Raw genomic sequence first — 17,157 nt, forward strand, 5'->3', positions numbered from 1 at the left:
ACAGCTGTTTTTTTACTTTGACATTTGATATTTGACTCCGAATTCTTGAGACTCAAGACAGGGGGAGAAAAATTCCTCTATTGATTCTATAGACTACTAAAAATTATGCAGGTTTCAATTGTATCACCTCAGTCAGGGGGTGGTGAAGCTGTGGAGTTCATTGCCACAGAAGGCTGTAGAGGCCAAGTCAATGGATATTTTAAAGGCAGAGATAGATGCATTCTTCTTTCGTACGGGAGTCAGTGGTTAGGGGGAGCGGAAGGAAAATGAGGTTAAGAGGGAGAGATAGATCAGCCATGATTGAATGGCGGAAATGACTTGATGGGCAAAATGGCCTAATTCTACTCCAATCACACGAACTTATGAACCTTATATTCTTTTAAACACAAGAGAGGTTTGACCAACATGTACACATACACTCATACATACATTGACGCTAAGGAAATTAATATCGACCTGCTAAACTTGCTACCTTGCTGTACTGTTTACAACAGCAAGAACGAGTAGCAATCGATAAAAGGCTATAAATGTATTGCGTGAATATATATATATATATATATATATGTACAGGGGCATATCGACCCATGCATTGTATACTTGTTTTTATATTCATGCATTTTAAATATGTATGTTATGTTCTATACTTTGGCAATATAATGATATAATGATGTATCTTATCTTGCCAATAAAGTATTTTAAATTGAAATTGAAATTGAGAAGAAGCCCAGATAAGTAATTTCTCCTCGAAGAATAAATCATGATATCAGAAAACAATCGGGTGAACTTTGCTCACCTCCTCACCTCCTCCCCCCTCCATCACATTGCCTTATTCAATATTCCAGAGGTAGTTTCCCCAGGCCCAATAACATTGGAAAGATACACCCCAATTCGTGACTCAAATCCATTTGCTCTGGCCTCCATCTTAACATTCTTCAAGAGACCTCACACCCCTTTCATCTTGATATCACCATGTCCAAGAATATCAACTTCCCCCTCCTTAACTTCACCATCATCCACGTTATTCTGCTTGGTGAATATGAAGTACATATTTCAGTACCTTGCCCATCCCTCTGCTTCCTGGCATAAATCCCCTCCCTTCTCCATGAATGTTGCCCCCCTAGCTACCCTCTTGTGTTTAACGTGTGTATAAGATACCTGGAATTTTCTTGAATCCTATTCACCAACGACATACAATACTCATCAATTGTATCCGCTGCTCTAGATGTCAACTTCTTTACATCGGCGAAACCAAACGCAGGCTCGGCGATCGTTTCGCTCAACACCTTCGCTCAGTCCGCCTTAACCAATCTGATCTCCCGGTGGCCGAGCACTTCAACTCCCCCTCCCACTCCCAGTCTGACCTTTCTGTCATGGGCCTCCTCCAGTGCCATCGTGAGGCCCACCGCAAATGAGAGGAACAGCACCTCATATTTCGCCTGGGCAGTTTGCAGCCCAGCGGTATGAACATTGACTTCTCCAACTTTAGATAGTTCCTCTGTCCCTCTCTTCCCCTCCCCCTTCCCATGTCTCCACCTATATCCTTCCTTTGTCCCGTCCCCCTGACATCAGTCTGAAGAAGGGTCTCGACCCGAAACGTCACCCATTCCTTCTCCCCTGAGATGCTGCCTGACCTGCTGAGTTACTCCAGCATTTTGTAAAATAAATACCTTCATTTTGTACCATCATCTGCAGTTATTTTCTTACGTACAATACGATGTTGCTTTATTCAGGGCCCCTTTTATCCCACCGGAATCCCCATTTAAATTATTCCTGCATCCTTGATATTCCACAGAGGTTCTGTCCGATGTCAGCTTAATTATTTCCAAATGTGCGTGTGCTTTTTATCATTTTAATTTGAAGAGATAACATTTATTAATAACTTTATTTTTCATCGGTCTAGATTTTTTCCACGTTTGCCAAAGTAAAAGGCACTGAATTTTAGTGGCCACTTCGATGGCAGGAAACAAGGTCTGCTGGATGCCACTGTGAGAATGCGGTCTGCCATTTACACCAGCAGAACGCCACGCCACAGGGCCTTTCAAGTCAGCTGGGAACCACTCTCCCAGAAGATGGCCAAGGCCACAATGGAACGAGACGTATATCGAAAGCCTGTAACTGGGCAGATTTAAGAGACGACAAATGATCCCTTCGTCTCACGCACTCTGCAACTGAAAACGCACAAAATGGGGAAATCTGTCATCCTCAGGTGAGCTGCAGCAACTTTTCACAAAGATAGCCAACAGGACTTTGTACATCATTACATTCCTCCCCCTGACAAAAACAGCACACTAATAATAATTCCCTTAAAACGATAGTAACCTCTTTCCGAGGCCTCATGTACTGCTGGGGAATCTCATTTAAACCAACCGAAGTATGAAAGGCCTAGATCGAGTGGATGTGGGGAGGATATTCCCACTCGTGGGAGAGTCCAGACCAGTGGCCACAGCCTCTGTGGTGAATTCCACAGATTCACCGCCCAATGACTCAAGAAGTTCCTTCTCATCTCCATTCTAAAGGTACTTCCTTCTATTCTAAAAGGAAGTACCTTTAGAATGGAGATGACAAGAAACATCTTTAGTCATAGGGCGGGGAATTCATTACCACAGACGGTGGTGGACGCGAAGTCATTGGGTATTTTTAAAGCGGATATTGATAGTTTCTTCATTGATCTTGAAGGGCCACGTGGTCTAATTGTGCTCTTATGTCGTATGGACTTGTGGTCTTATGTAACGCGGCCTAACTGGATAAACACATTTTACATCTGGACATTCCACACCCTCTGCAGTTGGCAATTAAATATGAATGAATTCTATAAATCCAGGTAACTCACTTCCTCAGCCTGTATCGCATCTTTGCTATTCTTTCTGTGATGTGTTGGCTTAATTCTCTCCGTTAGCACAGCTGGCCGGCTGGGCATGCCCCACGGTTTCTCATTTTAAAACTTTGTACATTTTTCCTGTTTATCCTCAGTCTCTCACAACCCCCCACCTCTAAACCTCTATCCCTTTCCTCTCTCTCTCTCTCTCTCTCTCTCTCTCTCTCTCTCTGACTGTCCCCCTCAAACGGATGTGCTCTGCAACTCATTCCCACAACATATCTGGCCCTATTCGAGATATTACTTTTATCCGATCCATTCCTCTCACCCCCGCTGCAGCTGAAAACTAACTTGTGTTCTCCCCCCTCCCCAATTCTGCTCAAAGGACTTTGACTGAAACATTAACTCTATGTTTCCTATTCACAGACGATGCTGTGTTATATATAGCAGCTTTCTCCCTCCCTCCCTCCCTCGCTGCTCCCCCTCTGTTATCTTACACTACTGTGTTATAGCGGCTTTCTTTTCTTTTAATTAAAGATTTCTAGCAACTGCAATATGTGTTTTATTTTCGTGCCTTCCAAACTAATTGTCAATAATTATGCACTATTCCCTATTTAAAGCCTTGACAAACCTTTAAAGCACAGGTGTCAAACACAAGGCCCGCCACGTCATTTTATGTGGCCCGCGAGAGCTTAATTGTCATTGGTCGTATATCTTTTAAGTTACAGACATTTTAAACTTTCAAACTTTCATTTCTCAACACATTTTTCCAAGTTGCTGCGCGTCTGACAGCACGGCCTCTCCTCACTCGCACACACAAGATGGACGCCGTTAACGGAGCCGCCCGCAATCACCGCCTCCCCTCTCCTCCCTCTCCCACACCCGGGGAACACTGTCTCCCGAGCAGGAGGGAGATGGTCGGACTGATGGTCCTCATCCGTCCTTCCCTTCAACCCACGCCACGACGTCCTCGAGTCCCCCCTCCCGCCCGGGCCCAGCACCGTTACCGCACACAGACCGCAGCGCAGCGGGCAGCTTCTTCTCCTCCTCCTTCAGCAGCCGCTTCCACCGATGGCGGCATCGCCACTTCAGAAAGATGGCGGCCTCCTCACGCTCCGCCATCTTTCTGAAGTGGCGACGGGGCCGTCGGTGGCAGCGGCCCTCCTCGACGCCGCCATCGGTGGAAGCGGCCACTGAAGGAGGAGGAGAAGCTGCCCGCTGCGCTGCGGCCTCCCGCCGCGCCTCTCTCCTCTCTCCTCTCCCCCCTCCCCACACTCCCAGACCGGCCCCGCCCGACTCGAGTCGTCGCACCTCCACCGCCCGCCTCGAGTAGTCCGGTGCTCCCTCCTCCTCCCTGCACGCTCGGTAAGTGTCCTTCGCCGCCAACGGCTCCACGGAGGGGGAGGGGAGTGGACGTGGGGCCGAGTGGGGGGAGGGAAGGGTAGGGGTAGGAGGGGCGGGGGGGGGAGGGTGCCGGTGGAGGAGAGAATGGGGGTGGGTGGGTGGAGGAGAGAGTGGGGGAAAGGGGGTGGTGGGGAAAGGGGGGGAGAGTGAGAGTGGGTGAGGAGAGAGTAGGGGGAGAATGGGACTGGGGAGGGGGACAGCGGTGGTGGTTGGGGGAAGAGAGAGTGGGGGTGGGAGGAAGGGGGGCAATGGGGGTCAGGGAAGAGTGGGGGGAAGCAACGGGGAGGTGGGTGATGGGGAAGGGGACAGTGAGAGTGAAGGGGGGAGGGTGGGGGAGGAGAGAGGGAGTGTGGGGGGAAGGGGGGTGGTGGTGGGGGGGAAGAGAGTGGGGGGAAGGGGGACAGTGGGGTGGGGGAGAGTGGGGGGGGAGGGGGACGGTGAGAATGCAGGTGGGGCGAGTGAGTGGAGGGGATGGTAGGGGTGGGAGGGGGTGAGGGGAGGAGAGAGTGGGGGAGGCGGGGGTGGGTGAGGAGGGGTGGAGGAGAGAGTGGGGCTGGGGGAGAGGGGCTGGGGGAGGAGAGAGTGGGGGGGGTGGGGAGGGAGGAGAGAGTGGGGGAAAGGGGGGTGGAGGAGAGTGTGGGTGGGAGGGAGAGTGCTACATAGAAACATAGAAACATAGAAAATAGGTGCAGGAGTAGGCCATTCGGCCCTTCGAGCCAGCACCGCCATTCAATATGATCATGGCTGATCATTCAGCTCAGTATCCCGTACCTGCCTTCTCTCCATACCCCCTGATCCCTTTAGCAAAAAGGGCCACATCTAACTCACTCTTAAATATAGCCAATGAACTACCCTCAACTACCTTCTGTGGCAGAGAATTCCACAGACTCACCACTCTCTGTGTGAAGAAATGTTTTCTCACCTCGGTCCTAAAAGACTTCCCCCTTATCCTTAAGCTGTGACCCCTGGTTCTGGACTCCCCCAACATCGGGAACAATCTTCCCGCATCTAGCCGCTACTGGGGAGGAGGGTGGGGTGGGGAGGAGGGAAGCGTGGGGGTGGGGGGAAGGGGACAGCGGGGGGAGGGGGTGTTGGTGGGGGGATGAGAGAGTGGGGGTGGGGGAGAAGGGGGACAGTGGGGGTCAGGGAAGATGGGAGAGTGGGGGGTAGGGAGAGGAGGGATAAGGGGGATTGAGTAGGGGGTTGAGGATGCTACACCAATACAGGAGAGGCTTTGGGTCCAGGGCTCCTCGGTCACACCCTCTCCCCTTCCCTGTACAGCCTTTAATTGCGCTCCCCCTCCCCTGGAGGAGCACGGCACCACAGTGAAGGAGAAAGAAGATGGCCGCTGGCAGGACGGTGTCAGAGGCTCCCTCTCCCCTTTCCCTTCCTCACCCACCCCTCCCCTCTCCACCTCCCCCCCCTCCCCTCCTCTCCCCCCCCCCACCCCCATTGAGATTCTTTTTTTTTTTTTAAGAGACAATTTATTTTAACGAAAAAACGCGATTTCCCCAGGTCGCAATGGAAACCCTACGAGGAACTTGCCAATGTGCTTACATAAATTTTTACATTTATGTTAATGCATGTACAATATTTGTTCATTTCAATAAATAATAATAAAATGCAGACAGTTATTTAACAATATGTTAAGGATTAGTTACATTTATACAGTCTTACAGTTACCGGCCCTTTGAGGACAACCATAATGCTGATGTGGCCCGGGGTGAAAATGAGTTTGACACCCCTGCTTTAAAGCATTGACCTGTTTTTTTAGATTTTAAAGTTAGAGATACAGCGCGGAAACAGGCCCTTCGGCCCACCGAGTCCGCGCCGCCCAGCGATCCCCGCACATTAACACTATCCTACACACACTAGGGACAATTTTTACATTTTACCCAGTCAATTAACCTACAAACCTGTACGTCTTTGGAGTGTGGGAGGAAACCGAAGATCGCGGAGAAAACCCACGCAGGTCACGGGGAGAACATACAAACTCCGTACAGACGGCGCCCGTAGTCAGGATCGAACCCGAGTCTCAGGCGCTGCTTTCGCTGTAAGGCAGCAACTCTACCGTTGTGCCACCGTGTTAAAATGTTAAATGGTCAGCTCGACATAGATTACCAAATCTCCACCAAACCCAAACCTATCAGGAGCCTTCGATTCAATGTGAGATACCAGCTACCAAGGCATGTGTACAGCAATTCATTCTCCCTCGCACCATTAAAGCATGGAATAGTCTTCACCCTACTATAGTTACTCAACCAGACGCAACAACATTCAAGGCAGCTCTTCTCCAAGAAGCCCTTCTTGCTTAAGTCCATACTCCGCCACCTCCAGTTTAAATTCCATTTGGAATATTTTGGACCAAGAACCAAGATATCCTTCTCAAAAGTGCTGCACCTTCAATTGGACAGGCATTTCCAGCTGCACCATTGCCAATGTTTTGTTATGGAGGCGCCTGGATTCCTATCTTTTATACGGCAGATCTTTCTCCTGTTTCCAAGCAATACTCCAAAAGCAATAGGTAGTGTAAGAAAATAACTGCAGATGCTGGTACAAATCGAAGGTATTTATTCACAAAATGCTGGAGTAACTCAGCAGGTCAGGCAGCATCTCAGGAGAGAAGGAATGGGCGACGTTTCGGGTCAAGACCCTTCTTCAGACTGATGTCAGGGGGGCGGGACAAAGTGGGAGATCTGGGAAGGGGGAGGGGAAGAGAGGGACAGAGGAACTATCTAAAGTTGGAGAAGTCAATGTTCATACCACTGGGCTACAAGCTTTCTGTCATGGGCCTCCTCCAGTGCCATAGTGAGTCCCACCAGAAATTGGAGGAACAGCACCTAATATTTCGCCTGGGCAGCTTGCAGCCCAGTGGTATGAACATTGACTTCTCCCACTTTAGATAGTTCCTCTGACCCTCTCTTCACCTCCCCCTTCCCAGATCTCCCACTGTCTTCCTGTCTCCACCTATATCCTTCCTTTGTCTCGCCCCCCTGACATCAGTCTGAAGAAGGGTCTCGACCCGAAATGTCACCCATTCCTTCTCCAAAAGCAATATATGTATTTATTCCCAACCTGCCCTTAACTGCTGGAATCTTCAGCACAGGCTCAATTAAAGCTACCAGCAGTCATATAGGATTGCTGGCAGTGTGACGAAGAGCCTCAGACCTGATGGCCAATGTCGGAAATCAAGTTAAATAAAACACTGGGAAAATTGTAGGTTCTTCGGAACAGAGGGAATCATTTGCTTGATCAATCTCACGTGCAAAATATATGCCCAATCCATTTAAACCCAGGATTTCTGGAGACAACTGGCTACTATAAACTATTTACAAACGATCATAATAGAGCAATTAGATGAGCCTTTGTTTCTCATAGACCAAACATGTAAAGACACGCAGATTTAATTACATTTTTGTGTTGCATTTGATAAACATAAATCTCCTGTTGAAACTGCTTGGATTGCCATACACCAATATCTTTGTGCCTGGATTTTATATACAGCAATTTATACCATTGCCACCCAAATGTCACATTTTTTGAATTGGAGTGATTGAGTCATACAGCACGAAAACAGGCTTTTCGGTCTTACTCCAACAAAGATGCCCCATCTCAGCTAATCCCATTTGCCAGCGTTTGGCCCAAATCTCTCTAAACCTTTCCTAGCCATGTACCTGGCCAAGTGTCTATTAAATGCTGTTATTGGACCTCCCTCAACGACCTCCTCTGGCAGCTCATTCCAGCACCCACAACTCTGACTGAAAACATTGCCTCTCGTGTTCAGATTAATTCTTCTCTTCTCACCTTAAACAAATATCCTCTTGCTTTTGATTTCCCTAAGCTGGGCGGATGACTCTGTGCATTCACCCAATCTATTCCACTGAAGAAAAGCAGACCATAAAGAACTTTTGTATTGTGCATCACTTTTTTTTGTTTAGATCACTTTTAAGTTCAGAAATAATGATGTGACTTACAATTTTGGATTCAAAACCAAGTGGTTGATTTTGAAGGAAGAATTTGCAACATGTAAAGATAAATCTGCTACTTTAAGTTGGCAGTTAGGGTTATAATTTATTATTGAAAGTTTAGTTGAAAGCAATTTTGATAGAAACTACTTGAGAACAATTTTGAGAACTACTTTCTCGCAAGTTCCCAGGTTTATGGATATTGAACAGAAGCTTACGTTGTTCCAGAATTCATGACAGTTTCACCATGCGTGGGGTTTTCATTTGTAAAACTCAGCCACAATTTGCAACATTCCCAAGCAAGCATCTGATTACATTCAGGACAGGTTTTGTTCGATAAAATCTTTCACAGGTGTTACAATATCAATACTCAGATGGGGAAACTGCTTTAGAGCAAAGAACACAAAGCCCTTGGAGCTGAAACTGAATTTCACACTCTGACAATACAAAAAGTCTAAAGATAAATATGTCAGGATAAAGATGTTGAGGAAGAATTATAATAATAAACTATAGAGAGCGTAGAGTCCTTATTTACTTTTATCACCCACCATTTTCCTTTGGATTTTACTTCTTTAAGTTTCCATAATCCTGTTTTTGTCTATTTCTCCACATATCTGCCATTTGAAATGCTGTGTTATGTATGACGGTCAGTTTCTATGAAAGATACTCTGAAGATGCTGTGTTGGTTTAATTCACGGAATAATATTTCATATGAACCTGGAATATGCTTCCACCTGCTGTGGAGGTGCAGGGGTCCCAAGATGGAATCACCTGCAAAAGGCTGGTGCTATTTTCAGCAGCCAGTGCCAAGAGGCCTGCAAGCTTGCAGAAGCTTTCCAGATCTTATCCTCTTATTTTGTCGCTGAGCAAGCCTGCTTTTCAGATCAGTGCCACTTCCCAAGTCTGTATGTGTGTGTGTGTGAGTGTGTGTGTGTGTGGCTGGTGTGTGTGTGTGTGTGTGTGTGTGTGTGTGTGTGTGTGTGTGTGTGTGTGTGTGTGTGGAGCTGGTGTGTGTGGTGTGTGTGTGTGTGGAGCTGGTGTGTGTGTGTGTGTGTGTGTGTGTGTGTGTGTGTATGTGTATGGGGCTGGTGTGTGTGTGTGTGTGGACTGTGTGTGTGTGGGGTGTGTGTGTGTGTGGGGACTGTGTGTGTGTGTGTGTGTGTGGGATGTGTGTGTGTGTGGGGTGTGTGTGTGTGTGTGTATGTGGTGTGTGTGTGTGTGTGTGGGGACTGTGTGTGTGTGTGTGTGTGTGTGTGTGTGTGGGGTGTGTGGGGTGTGTGTGTGTGTATGTGGTGTGTGTGTGTGTGTGTGTGTGTGTGTGGGGACTGTGTGTGTGTGTGTGTGTGTGTGTGTGTGTTCCAAGTGCTAAGCTCACCGTGACACAAGCCTCCTGGTGTTTCCACTGCCACAAGCGAGATACTGAGACAAGCCAAGCCGTGACAGATGAGCTGGGGGAGACCCCGGGCTCGCTCTTACCTGTGACTGTGAATGAGGGCATTCAGGGCAAAGCCGTCTGACCAGCTGGAGGTAAAGTTGACGACGTTGACTGGTTTGTAGTTGCGGATGGACTGACGCACCCAGCTCAGCAGGATCTTCTCGCTGTTTGTCTGCTGCAGATTGGCCATGATGCCTTTCATAACATCTTTCACCTTAAACAGAAGGGGACACAGTTAGCCAGAGAGTGGACGTTCTTGTCACTTGCATCTCCATCCAGTGCAATTTTGGCACGTCCTTATCGAGCCCCCCCCCCCCTCCCCCCCGTTCATGCTGCCACTGTACCTCCCTCTCACCCTCCCCATCCCTACCCCATCCCACCCCACACATGCCTCTCCCAAACTCCCCACCCACCCCACACATGCTCTCTGAGTGGCCATTTCATTAATCGTTGGTTAGGCAGGTGTCTATTTCACCTTCATGACAATGCTCTTTGGTGAATGACAAAAAGCACTGGGACACCTGAAGGGAATTGCATCGACTCCCACAGACCAGGTTTAGTTTTCCAGTGAGTTGAAAATGGCACACAGGGTGACTGAATTTCAACAGCATGAACATGCTCAATTTGTTCGAGAGTTATTTTACCAACATGGAATCCTGAAATCACATTGGACAAAAAGAGGGGCATTTCAGGTCTGGGCTCCATCTTGGGGAAGGCTATCTAATTATTCCCTTTCTCCCCACAGCAACACACCACTCTATGTTAGTTCCTTTCAAGGGTTTAACTAATTTTCCTCTGCATGTTTCAACAGAGCCAATTTCAGCTTTGCTTTCACACAGAGCATTCCAGATCATAACAACTCAGCATGTTAAGATAAAGTTTTGCCTTATAACAAATCATCCTTTTGTTATCATTTTGATCTGTTCTTTTTTTTTGTGCCAAATATGCCACTGGGAATACAGTCTATGTTCTGTAAAAGCCACTCATGATTTATCAAACATTCTCAGACTCTCTTTTGCTGAAAGGAGAAAAATTCCATCTCCTCCTTTAAACAGTCTTAACTATTTGAGCTACCGTTTTCACCAACTTACGTGTTTCACCAATTAGGATAGTGGGGCGAGGAGGGGGAGGAAGGGACAGCAGGGGAGGGGAAGGGAGGGTAGGGGAGGGAGGGAGGGAGGGAGGGAGGGTAGGGGAGGGAGGGAGGGAGGGAGGGAGGGTAGGGGAGGGAGGGAGGGAGGGAGGGAGGGAGGGAGGGAGGGAGGGAGGGAGGGAGGGAGGGAGGGAGGGAGGGAGGGAGGGAGGGAGGGAGGGAGGGAGGGAGGGAGGGAGGGAGGGAGGGAGGGAGGGAGGGAGGGAGGGAGGGAGGGAGGGAGGGAGGGAGGGAGGGAGGGAGGGAGGGAGGGAGGGAGGGAGGGAGGGAGGGAGGGAGGGAGGGAGGGAGGGAGGGAGGGAGGGAGGGAGGGAGGGAGGGAGGGAGGGAGGGAGGGAGGGAGGGAGGGAGGGAGGGAGGGATATGGGGGGAAACAGTGTTAAGGTTGGGTCAGATGTTGCTTAATTTGGAACCTGCGAAGATGTAGGACCCACAATATATTTCCAATTTCACAGCTTGGGTTGGGACTGGCAGGTGCCACTGCACCAATGTGTTTGCCTCTCCTCGGTGCCAGTGGTCACGTGTTCAGGAGGATGCTGTCAGAGTAACTGTGGTGCTACTTGTTGATGATGGATACTGCAGCCATTGTGTACCAGGGCAGGTGGAGTTGAATGTTTAATCAAGTAGACACTGCAAATATGTGAAATGTCAATTCTGAATCTTCCTTCTCTTTGAATCAGTTCTCTATTTATTTTCACCACATCAGTGGCATTTCATTTCTGCAACTCCATCATCTTTATAAAGTAAACACTGCACATTCATAGGTACATTTGTGGGTCAAATCCTCCAGAGACAGCACTGAATATTTGCCATCTTTCTGACCCATCCTATCTCTAAACATTTATCGCTGCCAAGGCTATTTGCCTGTCTCCATTTCTTTAATGGAGACATTCTTCCTCCCTTCTTCTTCTTGTACCTGTCCAGCAACCACCCCTCAAAAAAATAATTTGAGTCAATCCTAGGTACTTTGCCCGTGAGGACCATAGCTGAAACATTTTGGAGATGCAGCTTCAACAGAACATTCCTGTTCAAATATAATTAATTACAGATAACCTGGAGTAAGCTCGGACACCCGTTAGTTCAGGTGTCAGGGGTTATGGGGAGAAGGCAGGAGAATGGGGATAGGAGGGAGAGATAGATCAGCCATGATTGAATGGTGGAGTGGGATTGATGGGCTGAATGGCCAACTCCCTTCACGTATGAACATGAATTTATGACACAGAATCACTAACAGATGCACCGAAACCTTTGGGGAGGAAAACCTACCCAGCCCCTTGGATAAGTCTACATGCGACTCCAAAACCTACCCAGCCCCTTGGATAAGTCTACATGCGACTCCAAAACCTACCCAGTCCCTTGGATAAATCTACATGCAACTCCAGACTGAGCTGGACTCTCAACTGCCCTCTAAAATGGCCAAGTGAACCGCTCAAGATTAATTCATTAGCGGTCACTGAATACTGCCTTGCCAGCGATGACTGCTTTCTGAGAGAAAAACAGTTCTGTGTTGTAGCAATCATGTGGCCGACCCGTGCTGCCCTGGCCAGTTAACCCATTTTGGCTTTTAATATTCTGCAAAATGGGAACATAACCATCAAATTCACTTTAATACCATCATCAGGATTACTTTTGGTATCAGTGCCTCAGGGGGGAAAAAGGCAATAACACTTTAAATTAAAATGAAAACAAAGCTGACTGTCTATTGTCTAGCTGCCGATCAAACGACAGAAAGTGTGGGAAGTGATTTAGGGCATCAAGTCATATTTCCATTTTACCCAGCCCACTGAATTATCTGCTAGATAGTTTCTCATTCAAAAGCTGAATAGCTCAATATCTTTCAAAACAAGCGGTGGGAGAGACAAACATCAATCATCACAACAACTTGAAAAATGAAGGCAGTTCAGCTATTTTCTTCTACTGCAAGGGAGCTAATGATATGGTCTCTATTTTGGGATAATAGGAAAGTTAAATGTCCATTTAAAATGATTATATTCTAAAACCCAATAGATATCAGTAATTAAAATCTTTATTTGCGACACAATCTAATCATTCATTGTCTGTATCTGAAAATCAGCACCTTTTCGGGTGAGGCCAGAGCGATTGGAAGAAAATAGAATGGCCAATAAATCAATAAATTAATTCACATTTATTTTAAATGAACTTTATTCGAAATTCCAATACAATATTGTTATCTCCTCTCCTCCTCCAGAGACGGACTTATTGTGCTGCACCGACACCAGTGGCATTTACAGCTTTCAATGGGAACTCAGGAACAGGAGCAGCCCATTCTGACCCCTCAAACATATACCGTTCATCTTGAAGAAATAATAATCGGTTGCAAACATCAACTGAGAAGCATACTTGCTCCCAGCGACAACTGAAAGGTTGGATAGGTTGAGCCTTTTTACTTTGGGCTAAGCGGATGGCCTTGTAGATTTGTACAACAAAATGAACATTCAGTCTTTTTTTTGAGAGTCCAGGATTTTAAAACGAATGGGCATTGGCTTAAGGTGAGGAGGGGAGATGGAAGAGATTTAAGAGGAACCTAAGGGCAATCTTTCCACTCATTGGATTGTCCATTTCTGAAATGAGCTGAAAGGGGCCTGTTTCTGTGCTGTCCATCTCTTTGACTCTGACACTGCAGGCTGGATGAGATCACCCATACATTCCACCAGTGGGTCCCCCAGTGGGTCCCCCAGTGGGTCCCCCAGAGATGCACTGACTTTCACAACAGTGATCATTTGTGCCAAGCAGTACGGAAGCTGTTGCTAAGTTACCCAAAATGTGATGAACATTAAAACCACTGCAAAGATGCTCCCACACCATGGCATCAGTGCAATCAGAGAGTGTGGACACTCAATCATGACCATATAATGACAGTAGATCTATGGCAAAGACACTATCCCTGACAAAGCTGAGTTACCACAGAGTATACACATCCCCACCTCCTAAAAAAGGGGGAACAAACATGTCCATTCAAGCATAACTACGACTTTTCTAAAAGTTACTTCAAAGGCCTCTTCAGCTGTTCAAGCACATAATTGGTTTAAAAAAGTTGGCAGGCTATGAAACAGAGACACATAACATTGCCACATAATCCATCCAGCAGAAGTGATGATACAGTGCAGCACACTGAAACCTTCCTCTCAACTATTGATTGTTTACAACTCACAACTTCTACCTGACGCTCATACAGCTATGTCTTCACATCTGCTGCTGAAGTCAGAGCAAAGTCGCTGCCTGGCTTCTTCGTTCACTTCGTGTTTACTTTTTTAACTCATTCACAGGGTCTGGTCACTGCCTGGCAAGGCAGTCTTCATTATCTAATCGTGTTTGCCCTTTCTGAAGATAATGCTTTTAGTGGACAGGGTATCCTTGGGTAATTTTGCAGTTTGTTGTGCAGCTGAAGGTAGATATAAAATGCTGGAGTAACTCAGTGGATCAGGCAGCATCTCTGGAGAAAAGGATTAGGTGATGTTTTGGCACTCCACTCACCACTGCATGCCATTCTGACAGGGACCCATTTATTCCTACTGTTTGTTTCCTGTCTGCCAACCAATTCTCTATCCATTCTCTATCTATCTATTCTCTATCTCATATGACCCTACCCCCAATACCATGTGCTCTAATTTTGCCCACTAATCTCCTGTGTGGCACCTTATCAAAGACTTTCTGAAAGTCTAGATACACTACATCCACTGGCTCTCCTTCATCCATTTTACTTGTCACATTCTCAAAAAATTCCAGAAGATTAGTCAAGCATGATTTCCCTTTCATAAATCCATGCGGACTTGGACTTATCCTTTTACTGCTATCCAAATGCACCATTATTACTTCTTTAATAATTGACTCCAGCATCTTCCCCACCACCGATGTCAGGCTAACTGGTCTATAATTCCCCATTTTCTCTCTCGCTCCTTTCTTGAAAAGTGGAATAACATTAGCTACCCTCCAATCCACAGGAACTGATCTGAATCTATAGAACACTGGAAAATGATCACCAGTGCGTCCACGATTTCCAGAGCCACCTCCTTGAGTACCCTGGGATGCAGACCATCAGGCCCTGAGGATTTATCAGCCTTCAGTCCCATTAGTCTACCCAATACTATTTCTCGCCTAATGAAAATTTCTTTCAGTTCCTCTACCCTCCTAGATCCTCTGTCCTCCAGTACACCTGGGAGATTGTTTGTGTCTTCCTTAGTGAAGACAGATCCGAGGTACCTGTTCAACTCTTCTGCCATTTCCTTGTTACCCATAATAATTTCACCCGTGTCTGCCATCAAGGGACCCACATTTGATTTTGCTACTCTTTTTCACTTAACATATCTAAAGAAGCTTTTAATGTCCTTCTTTATATTCTTGGCCAGCTTCCCCTCGTACTTTATCTTTTCAGCCCATATTGAACGTTTTGTTACCTTCTGTTCTATGAAAGTTTCCCAATTCTCTGGCTTCCGGCTACTCTTTGCTGTGTTATACATCTTTTCTTTTAGTTTTATTCCATCTCTAATTTCCCTTGTCAGCCACGGTTGCCTCTTACTCCCCTTAGAATCTTTCTTCCTCTTTGGAATGAAATGATTCTGCATCTTCTGGATTATGCCCAGAAATTCCTGCCATTGCTGTTCCACCATCATTCCTGCTGGGATCCTTTTCCAGTCAACCCCAGCTAGCTCTTCTCTCATGCCATAGTCCCCTCTGTTCAACTGCAACACTGACACATCTGATTTAACCTTCTCCCTCTCAAATTGCAGATTAAAACTAATCATATTATGATCACTACCTCCGAGGTTCCTTTACCTTGAGTTCCCTTATTAAATCTGGTTCATTGGACAACATTAAACCCAGAATTGCCTTCTCTCTGGTAGGCTCCAGTACAAGCTGCTCGAAGAGTACAAGCTGTTCTTTATGTCTAACCTTGCTCTCAATGTTGGTGAGATGAAGGCGCCAATTGTTAACTTTAGAAGAAGAAAGCCAAGGATCGACACACCCGTTTTCATCGACGGGTTGGTGTTGGAGAGAGTCAACAACCTCAAGTTCCTGGGGGTGCATATCACTGAAGATCTGCACATCAATGCAATCATAAAGAAAGACCATCAACGTCTCTACTTCCATAGAAGATTGGGGAAATTCAGTATGTTGACAAATCCTCTCTTGAGTTCTACGCGTGTACAGTAGAGAGCGTATTGAACGGTTGCATCACGGCCTGGTTTGGCAACTCGAATGCCCAGGAACTAAGGAGATTACAAAAAGAAGTGGACACTGCCCTGTCCATCGCTGGTACTGACATCCCCGTCATCTAATGGATCTATGGCATCATCAAGGCCCCACACCATTCAGGCCACAGTCTCACTCCACACCTGCCATTGGGAAGAAGGTGCAGGAGCCTCAAAACCCTGACCTCCAAGCTCAGAAACAGCTTCTTTCAAACAACCGTCAGCCTACTCCACACTACAAATACCAACTAAACTACAACCTGTTTAGGTTGCACCAGGGACTTCACGCCTTTGTTTGGTTTTACACTATATTGGGATTTTTTTTTAAAAATTGAATTTTTGTTCTTTTTTAATTTAATTATTAAGTCATTAAATCATTAAGTTTGCGTATTGTTACCTATTGAGTACTGTGTTTACAAACCTGTTGTACTGTTGCAAGTAAGAATTTTAGCACAAAGATTTTTAAACATTCTTGACTCTCTTGGGTACTAAGGATGCAAACGGCACAATTTTGTTGCTGCTAATTGACAGCCCAGAGCTTCTAAACCTGGAACCATCCCATTTTCAGAGGCATTGTAATTGTGACTGCCTTTATATGACAAAGGTTCCCCAACTCTAAATGTACGACTGAGGTTCCCCAAGGACCCATGGTGGTCACCAGCCAACATTGTCATGGGCAAGTGCATCTTGAGAGCCTGAGAGAAACGATGAGGCCACATAGCTTCTTCCCTCATGCTGATTTTCCTCTTACCCATAATGCACCCATCCCGAGAGATCTGTCCCTCAGACCAGCTTGGTCAATGGCCCCTTTAGGTGATGGGTACTGAAGTCTTGTTCAAAGAGAGGTCCTGATTCATCCGTCAGGACCATGCAAGGAACTAATTGAGAGGCGGGTCTGAGGAAGCTGAAAATATATCAATTTCAGTGTTTGTGTGAAAAGAGATAAATCATGGGCTTGCAATTTGATCAGTGGAGTAGATTACTGAATGCACGATTTAATCAATGACAAACCAGCCTGATACAATTAAGATAGACATAAAATGCTGCAGTAACTCAGCATCTCTGGAGAAAATGCATGGGGTCAGGACCCTTCTTCAGACCCATTAAAAATATTAATATAATGACATATTCTGATAAGTAGTACTTTGGAATGTAGTTGTGGAAAAAATGGTTGT

The 17,157-nt window shown here is 46.5% G+C and overlaps 1 protein-coding gene across 9 annotated transcripts in view; it reads right to left on the minus strand.

Moving 5' to 3' along the window:
• Positions 1-17,157, minus strand: part of dmd (dystrophin) — a 1,595,363-nt gene that overhangs the window by 1,250,757 nt on the left and 327,449 nt on the right. For all 9 annotated transcript variants that reach the window (XM_078408877.1, XM_078408870.1, XM_078408878.1 and 6 more), the window contains exon 6: positions 9,661-9,833. In XM_078408877.1, the coding sequence (XP_078265003.1) occupies positions 9,661-9,833 (173 nt within the window). The remainder of the gene's footprint in view (positions 1-9,660; positions 9,834-17,157) is intronic.

The sequence above is a fragment of the Rhinoraja longicauda genome, chromosome 12, assembly GCF_053455715.1.
Source record: "Rhinoraja longicauda isolate Sanriku21f chromosome 12, sRhiLon1.1, whole genome shotgun sequence".
Lineage (NCBI taxonomy): Eukaryota > Metazoa > Chordata > Chondrichthyes > Rajiformes > Arhynchobatidae > Rhinoraja > Rhinoraja longicauda.